Source organism: Ranitomeya imitator, chromosome 4, assembly GCF_032444005.1.
Source record: "Ranitomeya imitator isolate aRanImi1 chromosome 4, aRanImi1.pri, whole genome shotgun sequence".
Classification (NCBI taxonomy): domain Eukaryota; kingdom Metazoa; phylum Chordata; class Amphibia; order Anura; family Dendrobatidae; genus Ranitomeya; species Ranitomeya imitator.
This window is the reverse complement of record NC_091285.1, coordinates 381,811,239-381,830,418: the sequence shown is the minus strand read 5'-3', so window position 1 is coordinate 381,830,418 and position 19,180 is coordinate 381,811,239. Positions and strand designations below refer to the sequence as shown.

General features: G+C 44.1%; 1 protein-coding gene across 2 annotated transcripts in view; it reads right to left on the bottom strand.

The window, feature by feature from the left end:
* FRMD4A (FERM domain containing 4A) overlaps positions 1-19,180 on the bottom strand; it is a 620,822-nt gene that overhangs the window by 442,538 nt on the left and 159,104 nt on the right. Inside the window, exon 1 of one of the 2 annotated variants that reach the window (XM_069765180.1) lies at positions 6,696-6,853. The exons of the other annotated variant lie outside the window; for it this stretch is intronic. Within the exon in view, the coding sequence (XP_069621281.1) occupies positions 6,696-6,761 (66 nt within the window). The 5' untranslated portion in view covers positions 6,762-6,853. Of the gene's footprint in view, positions 1-6,695; positions 6,854-19,180 lie in introns of those variants that run through there. 2 annotated transcript variants of the gene reach the window in all.

The window sequence follows — 19,180 nt, the reverse complement described above, 5'->3', positions numbered from 1 at the left end:
TCATCAGAAATTGCCCGCCATCTAATGTAAATAGGGTTCCCTCAACTGTCCCGACAAATTATGTTGGGGAACATAAAGATAGGATGTCTGGAATTCAAAACAGCCATTCCTTTTATTCGGAGGGGAGATCAGATGAGCCAATCATTTCCGTGTATGGGGGAGTTGGGAGAGATGGCGGTCAGCTGAATGATAGTTTGGCTGACAGTGCAGTGTATAGACAGCTTTACTTTTTTTGTCATTCAAAATACATGCGCTGAGCCAGCACGTGTTTTGGGGGTTGGGAGGAATAGCTGACAAATAGCTGTTGGGCAAATATTTAAGACGATCCCCTTCTATAATTTTATACAATGTTTGAAGGGAACCTGACAGCTGATCCACAGGCAGCATGTATCGGGCACTGGCTGTATGATTTCAGCCATGTATATTCAACTCTCCAATACTGCTGTATTTCAGAGAAATACATACTTTAAAAGCAGCCGGGGACTGAGCCATAAGGTAGACTCGTTGGACAAGCGAGTCTCTGGCAGCTTATCCCCACCCGCTGCCAATGACTCACAGATCTCTCCCTATACATACACTCAGGGAGAGATCTGTCTCACAAGGTGAGCGGAGGACCCAGGAACCCACCTGACCGACTAGTCTCCCATGTGGTTCGGTCCCCAGCAGATTTTAAAATGTGTTTTACCGTGGATCAGGCAGAATTTATCAGCTGTCCGATTCGCCGAGCCTCTACATATGACGATTTTTAAATTATTGCCATAATTAGACTAAGTGGTCACATTATGAATTGGAGATTTATTTACCTCCATTGCTAGTTTAGATTTCTACTTTTATGTATGGTTCCATCATGTTGTTGTTCTTTGGAACAAGACACATGGTCAAGTTTCATATCTTTACACCGGATTTTAGTTCTTGCGTACTGTCCAGGGGAATGCTTGCTCTACAAAGACTTCCACAGAAAGGCACAGTAGAGTACAGCTAATTAGAAATGTAACTGATGATGATCTGACTGATATATCATTACACGGATGCTGGGAGAACCAGCCGGGCACAGTCCTGCTTGTCCATACTGGAGGGAAGGAGCTATCAGTATGGCAGCAGGTGACCAGACACGCTCTACTTTTTACAGCTGGCAATAACTCCATATGATAGATATCGGATCTGCAGGCAAAATGATTTGTTGCCATCTTCAAAGAAGATTACTTGTGGTATGTTACATAAGAAAGAGCCTAAGTAGGGCAGAAATGTAGCAACTATGATAAGTACGTTTGGTATAATATCCATATTAAGATCCAATTATAGAATGCATCAGAACTGACTTTGCTGTGCGTTAACATGCTTGACCTTGAGATGTACTGAGTTATAAACATTGATATATGCTTCCAGCACAATTTTGTAAATTAACATTTTTTACTAGCATCAAGCTGGGCTACAATAACACACCAAGGGCAATAGATATGTAAAGAACCGTCCCAAAATATGCCTCAACTTTAGGAGCTCATTAATAGATGAGAAATTTCCATATTATGGAAAATAAAAAAAAACTACTGGTACATACTTAAAACTGCCTATTTTCATTTCTACATATAATGTCAAAATTATATGAAAGGAAACTGGTCACTCAATTCATGCTGCCCAAGCCAGGTGCACCACGAATCAGAGTCTGGCTGCACAATTGTAGCCAAGAATATTTTTCTCTGAAAGATTTAAAGATCAATAGATCTGTTAATTATCTGGAGGAGTGCTGGGATGAGCCGGATGATGGCAGCTCTGGATTAGCCTCATCTATGCTTATGGTCCATTCTGGATCTTTTATCTGTTTTCTCTGAAACCCCGATGCATTTGAGAAGCAAACATATCTGACTGCAATCACACAGCCAGGATCTGATTCATGCTGCCCGCAGTTAGGGCTGCATGAATCAGGTTACAGGTTCCCTGACGAAAGATTTATTCCGAAACGCGCGTTGGGGTGCTCTGTACTTGGAGGGACGGACTCTATCAGGTATAATATAACCGCTTATTTATTCCCACACTTGGTATAGTTTGTAGTTTGTAGGACAGTGGCACATTATAATTATCGTTTGCTCACAGCCTCTTCTTTCATTATCCCCTTGTTCACACCTGCCCTACATTCTGCCCTGAATATATCACTATACACCCCTTATTGGTATACATTGCCCTATTTTCACCTTTATGATACATTCACTTACCACTTTGTCTCCTTTTTTTACATTGCTCCGGATATACTATATATGTAATATAAGGTAATATCAATTGTGTATATATATATCTATATATATAATTGTCTAAGGGTTTTTCCGTCTGTCTGTCTGTCTGTCTTTCTGTCTGTCTGTCTGTCCTGGAAATCCCGGCTCTCTGATTGGTTGAGGCCGCCAGGCCTCGATCAATCAGCAACGGGCATAGCGACGATGATGTCATAAAGGACGTAGAAATCCCGCGTCTGATTGGTCGAGGCCGCCAGGCCTCGACCAATCAGCAACGGGCACAGCGACGATGATGTCATAAAGGACATAGACATCTCACGTTTCTGATTCAGCGACGGGCACAGCATCGACGTAGAAATCCCGCGTCTCTGATTGGTCGAGGCCGCCAGGCCTCGATCAATCAGCAACGGGCATAGCGACGATGATGTCATAAAGGACGTAGAAATCCCGCGTCTGATTGGTCGAGGCCGCCAGGCCTCGACCAATCAGCAACGGGCACAGCGACGATGATGTCATAAAGGACATAGACATCTCACGTTTCTGATTCAGCGACGGGCACAGTATCGACGTAGATGTCATAATGGTTGCCATGGCGACGATGTCATAAAGGTTGCCTCGACCAATCAGCGACGGGCACAGTCTGCCGCGAATTCTGGAATGATCATTGTCCGTATACTACGGGGACATGCATATTCTAGAATACCCGATGCGTTAGAATCGGGCCACAATCTAGTGTATATATATATATATATATATATATATATATATATATATATATATATATATATATATATATATATATATATGTAATATATATATACCGTACATATAAATATGATGTATGTATGTTCAGACTCCAGCTCTGGTTGTTTGGTTACCCCACTATTATGTTTATACCACGTATTTATACTAGCACCTTGCACAGATCTATATTAAGCACATATTGTTGGTGTTACGTATTTGTTGTTTCTCTTTTGCATATTTGCACACGTGCACTTTCTCCCATATGGCTGTGTATCTATGAGATATTGCTACATATACTGTATATATTTATTCTTATATTTATTCTTTGTCTGTGGGTATATTGTACATATATATATATATATATATATATATATATATATATTTATTCTTATATTTATTCTTTGTTTGTGGGTACATTGTGCTCTTCATCCCCATCAATTTGTATATCCCCTTAGTGACAGAGCCAATTTGGTACTTAATGACCGAGCCGATTTTTGCAATTCTGACCACTGTCATTTTATGAGGTTATAACTCTGGAACGCTTTAACGGATCCCACTGATTCTGAGATTGTTTTTTCGTGACATATTGTACTTCATGTTAGTGGTAACATTTCTTCGATATTACTTGCGATTATTTTTGAGAAAAACGGAAATATGGCAAAAAATTTTAAAATTTTGCAATTTTCAAACTTTGTATTTTTATGCCCTTAAATCAGAGAGATATGTCATGAAAAATAGCTAATAAATAAAATTTCCCATATATCTACTTTACATCAGCACAATTTTGGAAACAACATTTTTTTTTGTTAGGGAGTTATAAGGCTTAAATTTGACCAGCAATTTCTCATTTTTACAACACCATTTTTTTTTTAGGGACCACATCACATTTGAAGTCATTTTGAGGGGTCTATATGATAGAAAATAACGAAGTGTGACACCATTCTAAAAACTGCACCCCTCAAGGTTCTCAAAACCACATTCAAGAAGTTCATTAACCCTTTACGTGCTTCACAGGAACTGAAACAATGTGGAAGAAAAAAATTAACATTTAACTTTTTTTTTTATAGTTTACAGCTGTCAGAAGTTTTCTTCTGTCAAATCCAAGTCCAACAGAATGAAAATTGTCAAACTGCATAAATTAATGCAATCTGCAAATAGTCTTTGTACTTAATTCACCCCCATAATAGTATGAAAGGGGAGGCTCACCAAAAAAGAGTATTTGCTTAGACTAGTAATAGTAAGTAAATTTTGAGGGCACCATCACTCAGCCCCTACCGGAGTTAAATAAACGTCTATCAGGTCATTTAAGCATTTTTTGGGACAAAACCTTGAAATATCTGTTTTTTATTGTCTAACTATACAGTGATAAAATCAGTTCAAGGAGCTACATAAACGTAGACAGGATGCAAATAGGTGCGTATAATGGAAATATCTGCAGTAATACCAGACTGGTTTGTAAACACAAGTCAATCATTTGAGCTGCAATGCTGCAGAATTAGACTGGCAGAAATCTTTTGTTAGCTTTCATTATTCGATGTAGGACACTGAATGTCATCTCACTCAGCATTATCTTGTGTTACAATATTACAACAACTACCCAATTTTATTGCATATTATTCCTACATGTACTAGAATGTTATCCATTGGAAGGCACTCTAAATATTTGTTTTCCTTTTTCAATTGTTACAGGTTTTATTTTTTTGGATGCTAAAAGTAAGCAAAATATAAATGGACATAGAGCAAACCGTACCTCCAGGTGTGGAAAGAGCCTCTTCTGGTGCCTAGTGGCAAGAGGAATGTGATGAACATATGCGATCTCTGTAAGACATATGCTCAATTGGCCAAACACTGTCTTTCCCAACTTCCCCATGGATATAAGTTGGGAAAGTTCAACCTAGGGTAAGTGGAGATAGCTGATTTTATCAGAACTGAGAATGAAGCACACAAAAAGAGGGCTTAGAACAACTCAGCTCATAGTGGGAGGTCCTGGAACTTTTCAGAGTAGCATTGGGCACTTTGGGTCAGGGCTTAAATGTCTCAATTTTTCTCTTTAAAATGTGGAGCAATAGCTACAGTAAACTTTCTTTGACCAAAGGTAAAGGTACAGTTCACTGTCATGTCCTAGCCAAGGAAAAGTGGTTTGTTGGTTTACAACTTTTGACCGATTGCCCTCCTTCCCCTAGCTATGCCACTGCTAATACCTAAGACAGTGTGCCATGCTACTTAGCGGACGCACTAAGGCTATTGTGTGCGATTAATTAGTATTGTAGCTCAGATGCACCTACTGAATGAGACAGACAATAATGGTGGGTAAGTTTCTCCATCAGTGTTGATACTGCTCCCTGAAGGGCTGCTGAATAAAGAAGAAAAAGCAAAATTTGAATTCGCCTTTTCTCCGAATTGAATGTCCTTTATCACGAATTGGAATCTCTCCAGACCCCTGAGCATAATAAACATAACATGTAACTAATTTTAAAAATCCCATCCAGTCCTCATATCATCTTGTGCTTGCCCCTGTGGGCACTGAAATCCCTTGGACTCTTTCACATGCGCCATGGCCTTAAAATTTCAGCACTTGTGGCAGAGATCAGAAAGTGGGATGAGGACGGTGAGAAGAGGAGCGGCCAGGTAGGTGAGTGGTGAGGTGAAAATGAGAATTCTTTTTATTTTTTAACCTTTTGATGGCTCTAAACGGTTCAGAACTATGGCAACCATCAGCCACCGTTTCAATGAATCCACGTGGAAGTGAATTAGAAAAAAATCTGCATTTGCAACAGTTTTTGTAAAATTCAAGTCGTATTTAATTCCACTCAAATATATTCGATCATCTCTACCACGGATGTTCATGGAATGGTTGATATGTGATTGGTGAGTCTACCCAGCCTAGGGTCTCTACACAACTAAAGGTACCGTCACACTCAGCAACTTTGCAAAGAGAACGACAACAATCTGTGACGTTGCGTCCTGGATAGCGATCTCGCTGTGTTTGACACGCAGCAGCGATCTGGATCCCGCTGTGCCATCGCTGGTCGGAGCTACAAGTCCAGAACTTTATTGTGACGCCAGGTCGGCGTGTATCATCATGTTTGACATCAAAAGCAACGACGCCAGCAATGAGCATAGGGCCCCTAGATGTGTGTCGGATCGGTACACTTCGGCTGTTTGACAAGGAGCTAACAACCAGCGAGAACGAGAAGTGAGTCGCCGTTACGTCACTGGATCGCTCCTGCATTGTTCTGGAGTTGCTGTGTTTGACGTCTCTACAGCGACCTAAACAGCGACGCTCCAGCGATCTAGTTTAGGTCGGCTCGTTGTCTATATCGCAGCAGCGTCGCTGAGTGTGACGGTACCTTAAGGTACTAGGACAATGCTAAAGAAGGATGAGGTGCTCACATATCGGATTACCTTTTTTAGTTTGTTAAATGTAACACTAAATCACAAATTGATTATTCTCAGTGCTTGTCATATAAATAATTGATGTGTTACTATAGTGGTGAAACCTATAGGCCACAAATCACAATATTTTCTGAATATGCACACAAGCACAATTATGCACGTGGATTAGTACATTTCCTATAATGTTAAGCACTGTATCTGACAGCACACACGGCAGATCAATAACTCACCATGATAACTAGAGCCATAAGCACAGCAGGTTACACTAGATAATGCACACTTCATAAAAACTCTCATATGCACAGAATAAAAGAAGTAAAAAGAACTTACAAACATATCCATCACTAGGTGCTCCAGGGTCGCCTCAATATCCTCCAGTTTGGCTGCAAGAGTCATTTTCAGATGTAAAAGATATTGTGTATCCAATAGTTTATTAAAGGGGGAAAGTTGTATCCCCAATAAAATCAAATGTCAGTTCTGGGCACATGAGAGAGACAATAGATATGACTTCAGTCGAAAGCAGATCCTCAATGCTGTAGCAAGTATCAGTTCTATGAGATGATATTCATATGGTTAGGCTAATCCCAAATATTGTTCCAAGATTAGCTGGGAATAATAGTGGAGCTGAGTACGTGCATTGCAGCTGGATAGTGACCCAGCTGTGACCATGGGCTGGAACAGAATGAGGCATGTTCCTCTGTGACCGATATTTATATGTTTCCACTTTTTGACTCCTTCTGCCTTTACTGCTTGGTCCTGACCTTTCATTAATGTCTGCACACACTGGAAAGTATTGTAGGGCCATGCAAAATTGGGTTGTGATCAATGCTAGGCCAATTCACATAGCTACGACATAAATGATCCTTTGTGCGCTGGTTGAAATTTTCTTGTAAAGCCACAAACAGAAGGAGAATAGGGTTTTAGATAAGGGAAATTTACACCCTCATTTTTTCCTCTATTATTAGATTAGAAGTCAAATTTCCCAAAATAGGCTTTGATTCCTTTAAATTCATCAAAGTGAGCACTGGCTTCCATCCTCATGAATTGCTTGATTCAGCCCAATGAGGGAACTGGCACAGCCTGTGTCTTATTTCTGACGAGCAGATGGGCAGACTAAGAGATCTTGTGTATTTGCATCTTTCATAGAGTAGATGTTACTTTGTACATCATGTGAGACACTGCTGTAAATAGGATGAGAATAATTGCCATTCAGAAACCCAAGCCTTTCACTAACTTGTTTGCACTGACATTATTTTGGAGTGATCAGACATGTTTCCATCATTGTGCACGTTTATTTTTCAATTTTTGTGGCTTAGTGTTTTTTTTTTTTACTTTGGAAATGTATCATCTACGTTGTGATCTGTATACTGGAAGATAATCAGTGACTTTCTGACACTGTCAGGACTAGTGATCATTTACATGGATGTCAGAAGTTAATTAATTAAATTAATGTAGCTAATTATACAATATAATAATGAATATGAGGAGAGATTAAAATAAGACATTTGTATGTTCAATTGTTATGTATTCGGTGCAGAAATTTCTGCATTTCTTGGCAAGAAAATCACAGCGTAAAATATGCAGATTTTTGCAGCGTTTTTTATGCTTTTTTCACATGCGTATGTGGTGCTGATCCCCCCCCCCCACTCATTTGTATGGGTAAAATCTGCAGCAAAAGCGCTGAAACAATTGACATGCTGTAGATTTAATTTGCACCAAAACTGCAAGTTAATAATGAGCAACATGTGCATGAGACTTCAGGATTCTCATTTACCGTATATACTCGAGTATAAGCCGACCCGAGGATAAGCCGACCCCCTTAATTTTGCCACAAAAAACTGGGAAAACCTATTGACTCGAGTATAAGCCTAGGGTGGAAATGCAGCATTTACCGGTGAATTTCAAAAATAAAAATAGATCATTATTTCCCCATAGCTGTGCCATATAGTGCTCTGCACCGTTCATTATTTCCCCATAGCTGTGCCATATAGTGCTCTGCACCGTTCATTATTGCTCCATAGCTGTGCCATATAGTGCTCTGCACCGTTCATATTTCCCCATAGCTCTGCCATATAGTGCTCTGCACCGTTCATATTTCCCCATATCTGTGCCATATAGTGCTCTGCACCGTTCATTATTTCCCCATAGCTGTGCCATATAGTGCTCTGCACCGTTCATTATTGCTCCATAGCTGTGCCATATAGTGCTCTGCACCGTTCATATTTCCCCATAGCTCTGCCATATAGTGCTCTGCACCGTTCATATTTCCCCATATCTGTGCCATATAGTGCTCTGCACCGTTCATATTGCCCCATATCTGTGCCCTATATGCTCTGCACCGTTCATATTGCCCCCATATCTGTGCCCCATATAGTGCTCTGCACCGTTCATACTGCCCCCATATCTGTGCCCCATATAGTGCTCTGCACCGTTCATACTGCCCCCATATCTGTGCCCCATATAGTGCTTTGCACCGTTCATACTGCCCCCATATCTGTGCCCCATATAGTGCTCTGCACCGTTCATACTGCCCCCATATCTGTGCCCCATATAGTGCTCTGCACCGTTCATATTGCCCCCATATCTGTGCCCCATATAGTGCTCTGCACCGTTCATACTGCCCCCATTTCTGTGCCCCATATAGTGCTCTGCACCGTTTATACTGCCCCCATATCTGTGCCCCATATATGCTCTGCACCGTTCATATTGCCCCCATATCTGTGCCCCATATATGCTCTGCACCGTTCATACTGCCCCCATATCTGTGCCCCATATAGTGCTCTGCACCGTTCATACTGCCCCCATATCTGTGCCCCATATAGTGCTCTGCACGGTTCATATTGCCCTCATATCTGTGCCCCATATAGTGCTCTGCACCGTTCATATTGCCCCCATATCTGTGCCCCATATAGTGCTCTGCACCGTTCATATTGCCCCCATATCTGTGCCCCATATAGTGCTCTGCACCGTTCATATTGCCCCCATATCTGTGCCCCATATAGTGCTCTGCACCGTTCATACTGCCCCCATATCTGTGCCCCATATAGTGCTGTGCACCGTTCATACTGCCCCCATATCTGTGCCCCATATATGCTCTGCACCGTTCATACTGCCCCCATATCTGTGCCCCATATAGTGCTCTGCACCGTTCATACTGCCCCCATATCCGTGCCCCATATAGTGCTGTGCACCATTCATACTGCCCCATATCTGTGCCCCATATATGCTCTGCACCGTTCATACTGCCCCCATATCTGTGCCCCATATATGCTCTGCACCGTTCATACTGCCCCCATATCTGTGCCCCATATAGTGCTCTGCACCGTTCATACTGCCCCCATATCTGTGCCACATATAGTGCTCTGCACCGTTCATACTGCCCCCATATCTGTGCCCCATATAGTGCTCTGCACCGTTCATACTGCCCCATAGATGCTCCACATAAATGTGTGCCGCTGCTGCAATAAAAAAAAAAAAACCCATACTCACCTCTCTTGATTGCAGCTCCCGGCGTCTCGTTCCGGCGTCCGGTCCCGGCGTCTCTCTGCGCTGACTGATCAGGCAGAGGGCGCCGCGCACACTATATGCGTCATCGCGCCCTCTGACCTGAACAGTCAGAGCGCAGAGACGCCGGGAAGACGGAGCGGCGCCGGGAAGATGGAGCGACGCCCGGCGGCTGGAATGGGGACAGGTAAATATGCGATACTTACCTGGTCCCGACAGACGGCTCCCTCTGCCTGTCCCACGGTCTTCGGTGCCGCAGCTTCTTTCTCTATCAGCGGTCACCGTTACCGCTGATTAGAGAAATGAATAGGCAGCTCCACCCCTATGGGAGGTGGAGCCACCTATTCATTTCTCTAATGAGCGGTCCCACGTGACCGCTGAAGAGGGGAAGAAGCTGCAGCACAGAAGACCGTGGGACGGCAGGGGGAGCGCCGGGATCGCTGGGACTAGGTAAGTTGTTGTGAATTCTGTGGCTGAATTCACTCCTGTGGTCACAAGTGGTACTGCAGCTTCTGAGCTTCCTCCCTCAGGTGTTCTGGTGAGCTCGTTGGCTGCTTTGTTATTTAACTCCGCCTGATTCTGTCTTCCTTGCTCCTTGTCAATGTTCCAGTGTTGGATCTGAGCTTCTGGATCTTTCCTGTGGCCTGCTGCTCTGCTTAGATTAGTGCTTCTTTGCTTTTGTTGCTACTTTTTCTGTCCAGCTTGTCTATTCGTTTTGCTGGAAGCTCTGAGACGCAAAGGGTGTACCGCCGTGCCGTTAGTTCGGCACGGTGGGTCTTTTTGCCCCCTTTGCGTGGTTTTTTGCTTTAGGGTTTTTTGTGGACTGCAAAGTTCTCTTTGCTATCCTCGCTCTATCTAGAATATCGGGCCTCACTTTGCTGAATCTATTTCATCCCTACGTTTGTCTTTTCATCTTGCTAACAGTCATTATATGTGGGGGGCTGCCTTTTCCTTTGGGGTATTTCTCTGAGGCAAGTCAGGCTTGTTTTTCTATCTTCAGGCTAGTCAGCTCCTCAGGCTGTGCCGAGTTGCATAGGTAGTGTCAGGCGCAATCCACAGCTGCCTTTAGTTGTGTTTAGGATAGGTTCAGGTATTGCGGTCTACAGAGATTCCACGTCTCAGAGCTCGTTCTATTGTTTTTGGGTTACTGTCTGATCACTGTATGTGCTCGGATTGCTGGCACACTGTGTCACTGGATTGCCTACATAACAGTACAAGGAGCCCACCTAATGATTCTCAATAGAGGGAAAAAAGAAATTCTGACATCATTTTTTTTTCTCAGCTCTGTGTTCAGTCTTTTTTTTCCCCTAGACATTTGGGTGTTTCAGGACACAGGTGTGGACATGGATATTCAGGGTCTGTGCTCTTCATTGGATAATCTCGTTACAAATGTACAAAGGATTCAAGATACTATTGATCAGAAATCTATGTTAGAACCAAGAATTCCTATTCCTGATTTGTTTTTTGGTGATAGAACTAAGTTTCTTAATTTCAAAAATAATTGTAGGCTATTTCTGGCCTTGAAACCTCATTCTTCTGGTAATCCTATTCAACAGGTTTTGATTATTATTTCTTTTTTGCGCGGCGACCCTCAGGACTGGGCATTTTCTCTTGCGCCAGGAGACCCTGCATTGAGTAATGTCAATGCGTTTTTCCTGGCGCTCGGATTACTTTACGATGAGCCTAATTCAGTGGATCAGGCTGAGAAAAATTTGCTGGCTTTGTGCCAGGGTCAGGATGATATAGAAGTATATTGTCAGAAATTTAGGAAGTGGTCAGTACTCACTCTGTGGAATGAATCTGCGCTGGCAGCTTTGTTCAGAAAGGGTCTCTCTGAGGCTCTTAAGGATGTCATGGTGGGTTTTCCTATGCCTGCTGGTTTGAATGAGTCTATGTCTTTGGCCATTCAGATCGGTCGACGCTTGCGCGAGCGTAAATCTGTGCACCATTTGGCGGTATTGTCTAAGATTAAACCTGAGCCTATGCAGTGCGATAGGACTATGAACAGAGTTGAACGGCAAGAACACAGACGTCTGAATGGTCTGTGTTTCTACTGTGGTGATTCCACTCATGCTATTTCTGATTGTCCTAAGCGCATTAAGCGGTTCGATAGGTCTGCCGTCATTGGTACTGTACAATCCAAATTCCTTCTGTCCATTACCTTGATATGCTCTTTGTCATCGTATTCTGTCATGGCGTTTGTGGATTCAGGCGCTGCCCTGAATCTGATGGATTTGGATTATGCTAAACGTTGTGGGTTTTTCTTGGAGCCTTTGCGGTGTCCTATTCCGTTGAGAGGAATTGATGCCACACCTTTGGCCAAGAATAAACCTCAGTACTGGACCCAGCTGACCATGTGCATGGCTCCTGCACATCAGGAAGTTATTCGCTTTCTGGTGCTACATAATCTGCATGATGTGGTCGTGTTGGGGTTGCCATGGCTGCAAACCCATAATCCAGTATTGGATTGGAACTCTATGTCGGTATCCAGCTGGGGTTGTCAGGGGGTACATGGTGATGTTCCATTTTTGTCTATTTCGTCATCCACTCCTTCTGAGGTCCCAGAGTTCTTGTCTGATTATCAGGATGTATTTGAAGAGCCCAAGTCCGATGCCCTACCTCAGCATAGGGATTGTGATTGTGCTATCAATTTGATTCCTGGTAGTAAATTCCCTAAAGGTCGATTATTTAATTTATCCGTGCCTGAACACGCTGCTATGCGCAGTTATGTGAAGGAATCCCTGGAGAAGGGACATATTCGCCCATCGTCATCACCACTGGGAGCAGGGTTCTTTTTTGTAGCCAAGAAGGATGGTTCGCTGAGACCGTGTATTGATTACCGCCTTCTTAATAAGATCACTGTTAAATTTCAGTATCCCTTGCCATTGTTATCTGACTTGTTTGCTCGGATTAAGGGGGCTAGTTGGTTCACTAAGATAGATCTTCGTGGTGCGTATAATCTGGTGAGAATCAGGCAAGGAGATGAATGGAAAACTGCATTTAATACGCCCGAGGGTCATTTTGAGTATCTAGTGATGCCGTTCGGACTTGCCAATGCTCCATCTGTGTTTCAGTCTTTTATGCATGACATCTTCCGTGAGTATCTGGATAAATTCCTGATTGTTTACTTGGATGACATTTTGATCTTCTCAGATGATTGGGACTCTCATGTGCAGCAGGTCAGAATGGTTTTCCAGGTCCTGCGTGCTAATTCTTTGTTTGTGAAGGGATCAAAGTGTCTCTTCGGTGTGCAGAAAGTTTCATTTTTGGGGTTCATCTTTTCCCCTTCTATTATCGAGATGGATCCGGTTAAGGTCCAAGCCATCCAGGATTGGACTCAGCCGACATCTCTGAAAAGTCTGCAAAAATTCCTGGGCTTTGCTAATTTTTATCGTCGCTTCATCTGTAATTTTTCTAGCATTGCCAAACCATTGACTGATTTGACCAAGAAGGGTGCTGATTTGGTTAATTGGTCTTCTGCTGCTGTGGAAGCTTTTCAGGAGTTGAAGCATCGTTTTTGTTCTGCCCCTGTGTTGTGTCAACCAGATGTTTCTCTTCCGTTTCAGGTCGAGGTTGATGCTTCTGAGATTGGAGCAGGGGCGGTTTTGTCACAGAGAGGTTCTGGTTGCTCAGTGTTGAAACCATGTGCTTTCTTTTCCAGGAAGTTTTCGGCTGCTGAGCGTAATTATGATGTGGGCAACCGAGAGTTGCTGGCCATGAAGTGGGCATTCGAGGAATGGCGTCATTGGCTTGAAGGAGCTAAGCATCGCGTGGTGGTATTGACTGATCATAAGAACCTTACTTATCTCGAGTCTGCCAAGCGCTTGAATCCTAGACAGGCCCGTTGGTCGTTATTTTTTGCCCGCTTCGATTTTGTGATTTCGTACCTTCCGGGCTCTAAAAATGTGAAGGCGGATGCTCTGTCTAGGAGTTTTGTGCCCGACTCTCCGGGTTCATCTGAGCCGGCGAGTATCCTCAAGGAAGGAGTCATTGTGTCTGCCATCTCCCCTGATTTGCGGCGAGTGTTGCAAAAATTTCAGGCGAATAAACCTGATCGTTGTCCGGCGGAGAAACTGTTCGTCCCTGATAGGTGGACTAGTAAAGTTATCTCTGAACTTCATTGTTCGGTGTTGGCTGGTCATCCTGGAATCTTTGGTACCAGAGAGTTAGTGGCTAGATCCTTCTGGTGGCCATCTCTGTCACGGGATGTACGTACTTTTGTGCAGTCCTGTGGGATTTGTGCTAGGGCTAAGCCCTGCTGTTCACGTGCCAGTGGGTTGCTTTTGCCCTTGCCGGTCCCAAAGAGGCCTTGGACACATATTTCGATGGATTTCATTTCTAACCTTCCCGTTTCTCAAAAGATGTCAGTCATTTGGGTGGTCTGTGATCGCTTTTCTAAAATGGTCCATCTGGTGCCCTTGGCTAAATTGCCTTCCTCCTCTGATTTGGTGCCTTTGTTCTTCCAGCATGTGGTTCGTTTGCATGGCATTCCTGAGAATATTGTTTCTGACAGAGGTTCCCAGTTTGTTTCAAGGTTTTGGCGAGCCTTTTGTGGTAGGATGGGCATTGACCTATCTTTTTCCTCGGCTTTCCATCCTCAGACTAATGGCCAGACCGAACGAACCAATCAGACCTTGGAAACATATCTGAGATGTTTTGTTTCTGCAGACCAGGATGATTGGGTGTCCTTTTTGCCGTTGGCTGAGTTCGCCCTTAATAATCGGGCCAGCTCGGCTACCTTGGTCTCTCCATTTTTCTGCAATTCTGGGTTCCATCCTCGTTTCTCTTCAGGACAGGTTGAGTCTTCGGACTGTCCTGGTGTGGATTCTGTGGTGGACAGGTTGCAGCAGATCTGGACTCAGGTAGTGGACAATTTGACCTTGTCCCAGGAGAAGGCTCAACTTTTCGCTAATCGCAGACGCCGTGTGGGTCCCCGACTTCGTGTTGGGGATCTGGTTTGGTTATCTTCTCGTCATATTCCCATGAAGGTTTCCTCTCCTAAATTTAAACCTCGTTTTATTGGTCCGTATAGGATTTCTGAGATTCTCAATCCTGTGTCTTTTCGTCTGACCCTCCCAGACTCCTTTTCCATACATAATGTATTCCATAGGTCATTGTTGCGGAGATACGTGGCACCTATGGTTCCATCTGTTGAGCCTCCTGCCCCGGTTTTGGTGGAGGGGGAATTGGAGTATATTGTGGAGAAAATTTTGGATTCTCGTGTTTCTAGACGGAAACTCCAGTATCTGGTTAAATGGAAGGGTTATGCTCAGGAAGATAATTCCTGGGTTTTTGCCTCTGATGTCCATGCTCCAGATCTTGTTCGTGCCTTTCATGTGGCTCATCCTGGTCGGCTTGGGGGCTCTGGTGAGGGTTCGGTGACCCCTCCTCAAGGGGGGGGTACTGTTGTGAATTCTGTGGCTGAATTCACTCCTGTGGTCACAAGTGGTACTGCAGCTTCTGTCCTCCCTCAGGTGTTCTGGTGAGCTCGTTGGCTGCTTTGTTATTTAACTCCACCTGATTCTGTCTTCCTTGCTCCTTGTCAGTGTTCCAGTGTTGGATCTGAGCTTCTGGATCTTTCCTGTGGCCTGCTGCTCTGCTTAGATTAGTGCTTCTTTGCTTTTGTTGCTACTTTTTCTGTCCAGCTTGTCTATTCGTTTTGCTGGAAGCTCTGAGACGCAAAGGGTGTACCGCCGTGCCGTTAGTTCGGCACGGTGGGTCTTTTTGCCCCCTTTGCGTGGTTTTTTGCTTTAGGGTTTTTTGTGGACTGCAAAGTTCTCTTTGCTATCCTCGCTCTATCTAGAATATCGGGCCTTACTTTGCTGAATCTATTTCATCCCTATGTTTGTCTTTTCATCGTGCTAACAGTCATTATATGTGGGGGGCTGCCTTTTCCTTTGGGGTATTTCTCTGAGGCAAGTCAGGCTTGTTTTTCTATCTTCAGGCTAGTCAGCTCCTCAGGCTGTGCCGAGTTGCATAGGTAGTGTCAGGCGCAATCCACAGCTGCCTTTAGTTGTGTTTAGGATAGGTTCAGGTATTGCGGTCTACAGAGATTCCACGTCTCAGAGCTCGTTCTATTGTTTTTGGGTTACTGTCTGATCACTGTATGTGCTCGGATTGCTGGCACACTGTGTCACTGGATTGCCTACATAACAGTAAGTATACCTTAGCGCCCTCACCCCCTCACCCGCCGACTCTGCCACCCACCTTGACTCGAGTATAAGCCGAGAGGGGCACTTTCAGCCCAAAAATTTGGGCTGAAAATCTCGGCTTATATTCGAGTATATACGGTATATTGCTGGCATCAAGAAACCCTTTAGATTTTGTGACAAACCTACAGAGAAAAGCATAAAAAAAAGCGTGACAAATATGCAACTTGTGCACACAGCATTAAGTTTCATTCACATTGCAATGGTGCATGCATGGATTAGGGTTGGTGATCTATATATATATAATTGTCTAAGGGGCACTTTCATCTGTTTGTCTGTCTGACTGTTTGTCTGTCTATCACGGAAATCCCACGTTGCTGAATGGTCGCGGCCAATCAGCGACGGGCACTGTCCGGCCGCGAATTCGCCCCTTCCTACTCTGTCAGTGCCCCGTTATGCCGCGGTGTAACGCTGTCCGTTAACACTGCTATTAACCCTGTGTGACCAACTTTTTACTATTGATGCTGCTTTATATATATAAAAAATCATTATATACTCCCCTTCCGGTACTTTTCCCGCTCCTCGCGACGCTGCGGGCTATGCATTGTGGTCTCGCGAGATGATGGCATAGTGGTCTCGCGAGACCACTACATCATCATCTCGCGAGACCGCAATGCATTCTTGGGACCGAAGCGTCGCAAGGAGCATCGCTAAACGCCTCGCCTGGATCCGGGGGCCGCTGGAAGGTGAGTATATAACTATTTTTTATTTTAATTCTTTTTTTTTAACCAGGGATATGGTGCCCACATTGCTATATACTATGTGGGCTGTGTTATATACTACGTGGGCTGTGCTATATACTGCGTGGGCTGTTATATACTGCGTGGGCTGCTATATACTACGTCTCTGTGCTATATACTACGTGGGCTGTGCTATATTCTACATCGCTGTGCTATATACTACGTGGGCTGTTATATACTGTGTGAGCTGTTATATACTGCGTCTCTGTCCTATATACTACGTGGGCTGTGCAATATATTATGCAGCTGGGCAATATACTACGTGGCTGTGTTATATACTGCGTGAGCTGGGCAATATACTACGTGGCTGTGTTATATACTGCGTGAGCTGTGCTATATACTGCGTGAGCTGTGCTATATGCTACGTGAGCTGTGCTATATGCTACGTGAGCTGTGCTATATACTCCGTGGGGTCTGCTATATGCTATGTAGCTGTGCAATATACATGGCTGGGCAATATACTACGTGGCTGTGCTATATACTATGTGGCTGTGTTATATACTGCGTCTCTGTGCTATATACTACGTGGGTTGTGCTATATACTACTAGGCTGTGTTATATACTACATGGGCTGTGCTAAATACTATGTAGCTGTGCAATATACTACATGGCTGTGCTATATACTACGTGGGCTGTGCTATATACTACGTGGGCTGTGTTATATACTACGTGGGCTGTGTTATACACTGCGTGCACTGTGCTATATACTATGTGGGCTGTTATACACTGCGTGGGCTGTGTTATATACTACGTGGGATGTGCTATATACAATGTGGGCTGTGCTATATACTATGTGGGCTGTGCTATATACTATGTTGGCTGTGCTATATACTACATGGGCTGTGCTATATACTACGTGGCTGTGTTGTTATTTGCCTGTGCTATATGCTATGTGGCTATGCTATATGCTATGTGGCTGTGCTGTATGCTACGTGGGCTGTGTTATATGCTACGTGGCCTGTGCTATATGCTACATGGCCTGTGCTATATGCTACGTGGCCTGTGTTATATGGTGCGTGGACTGTGTTATATGCTACTTGGCTGTGGTATATTTCTCTGCTGTATCTGTGCATCATGAACCGTGGTATGTGTTAAAGAGGGGGGGCCCACTGAGACTCTTTCACCCTGGGCCCTCAAACACCTGGAGCCGGCCCTGGCTTCACTGATTGGTCACGCCTGGCCGGGCATGACCAATCAGCGACAGGCGCAGTTCGGCCACGAATTGGCATGGAATTTGAACCACGCTTCGCTAATTGTTCGCGCCCAGCCGGCTGAATCCTGTGTATAAATTGCATTATTCTGAAAACTTCATAAATAAACTACATACATATTCTAGAATACCCGATGCATTAGAATCGGACCACCATCTAGTATTATATATTCCACCACAAGGTTCCTGTGTGAGTTGCATTGCCTCTAGGAGGCAAGTAGTTAATTATTAACTTACTACTGTACATACACTACTCACTAGTAACTTCTCAGGATGTATTAGAACATGCCACCGATTTTCCTACCAGATTTTGTATGAACATATATGAAAAATCTCTCAGCGATTGTATAATATTGGAGATAAAAAAGGTCTTATGTTGTGACTAGGGTTGAGAGAAAAGGATCGTTCATTTTTAAAAGTCGCCGACTTTTGGCAAAGTCGGGTTTCATGAAACCCGACCCGACCCCTGTGTGGGGTCGGCTATGCGGTACGCGACTTTCGCGCCAAAGTCGCGTTTCAATAACGCGAAAAGCGCCATTTCTCAGCCAATGAAGGTGGACGCAGAGTGTGGGCAGCGTGATGACATAGGTCCTGGTCCCCACCATCTTAGAGAAGGGCATTGCAGTGATTGGCTTGCTGTCTGCGGCGTCACAGGGGCTATAAAGAGGCGTTCCCGCTGACCGCCATCTTACTGCTGCTGATCTGAGCCTAGGGAGAGGTTGCTGCCGCTTCGTCAGAAGCAGGGATAGCGTTAGGCAGGGTCCATTAACCACCAAACCGCTTGTGCTGTAGCGATTTCCACTGTCCAACACCACCTTTTGTTTGCAGGGACAGTGGAAGCTACATTTTTTTTTCCTCAGCGCTGTAGCTCATTGGGCTGCCCTAGAAGGCTCCCTGATAGCTGCATTGCTGTGTGTACGCCGCTGTGCAAACCAACTGCTTTTTTCAAAGCACAAATCCTGTTGTTCCTTCCTTTCTGCACAGCTATCTTGTTTGTTTGTCCACACTTTTTATTTAATTTGTGCATCAGTCCACTCCTTATTGCTGCCTGCCATACCTGGCTGAGATTACTGCAGGGAGATAGTAATTGTAGGACAGTCCCTGTTTTTTTTTTTTTTTTGTGGGAGATTAAGATTGGCATTTCTGCTAGAG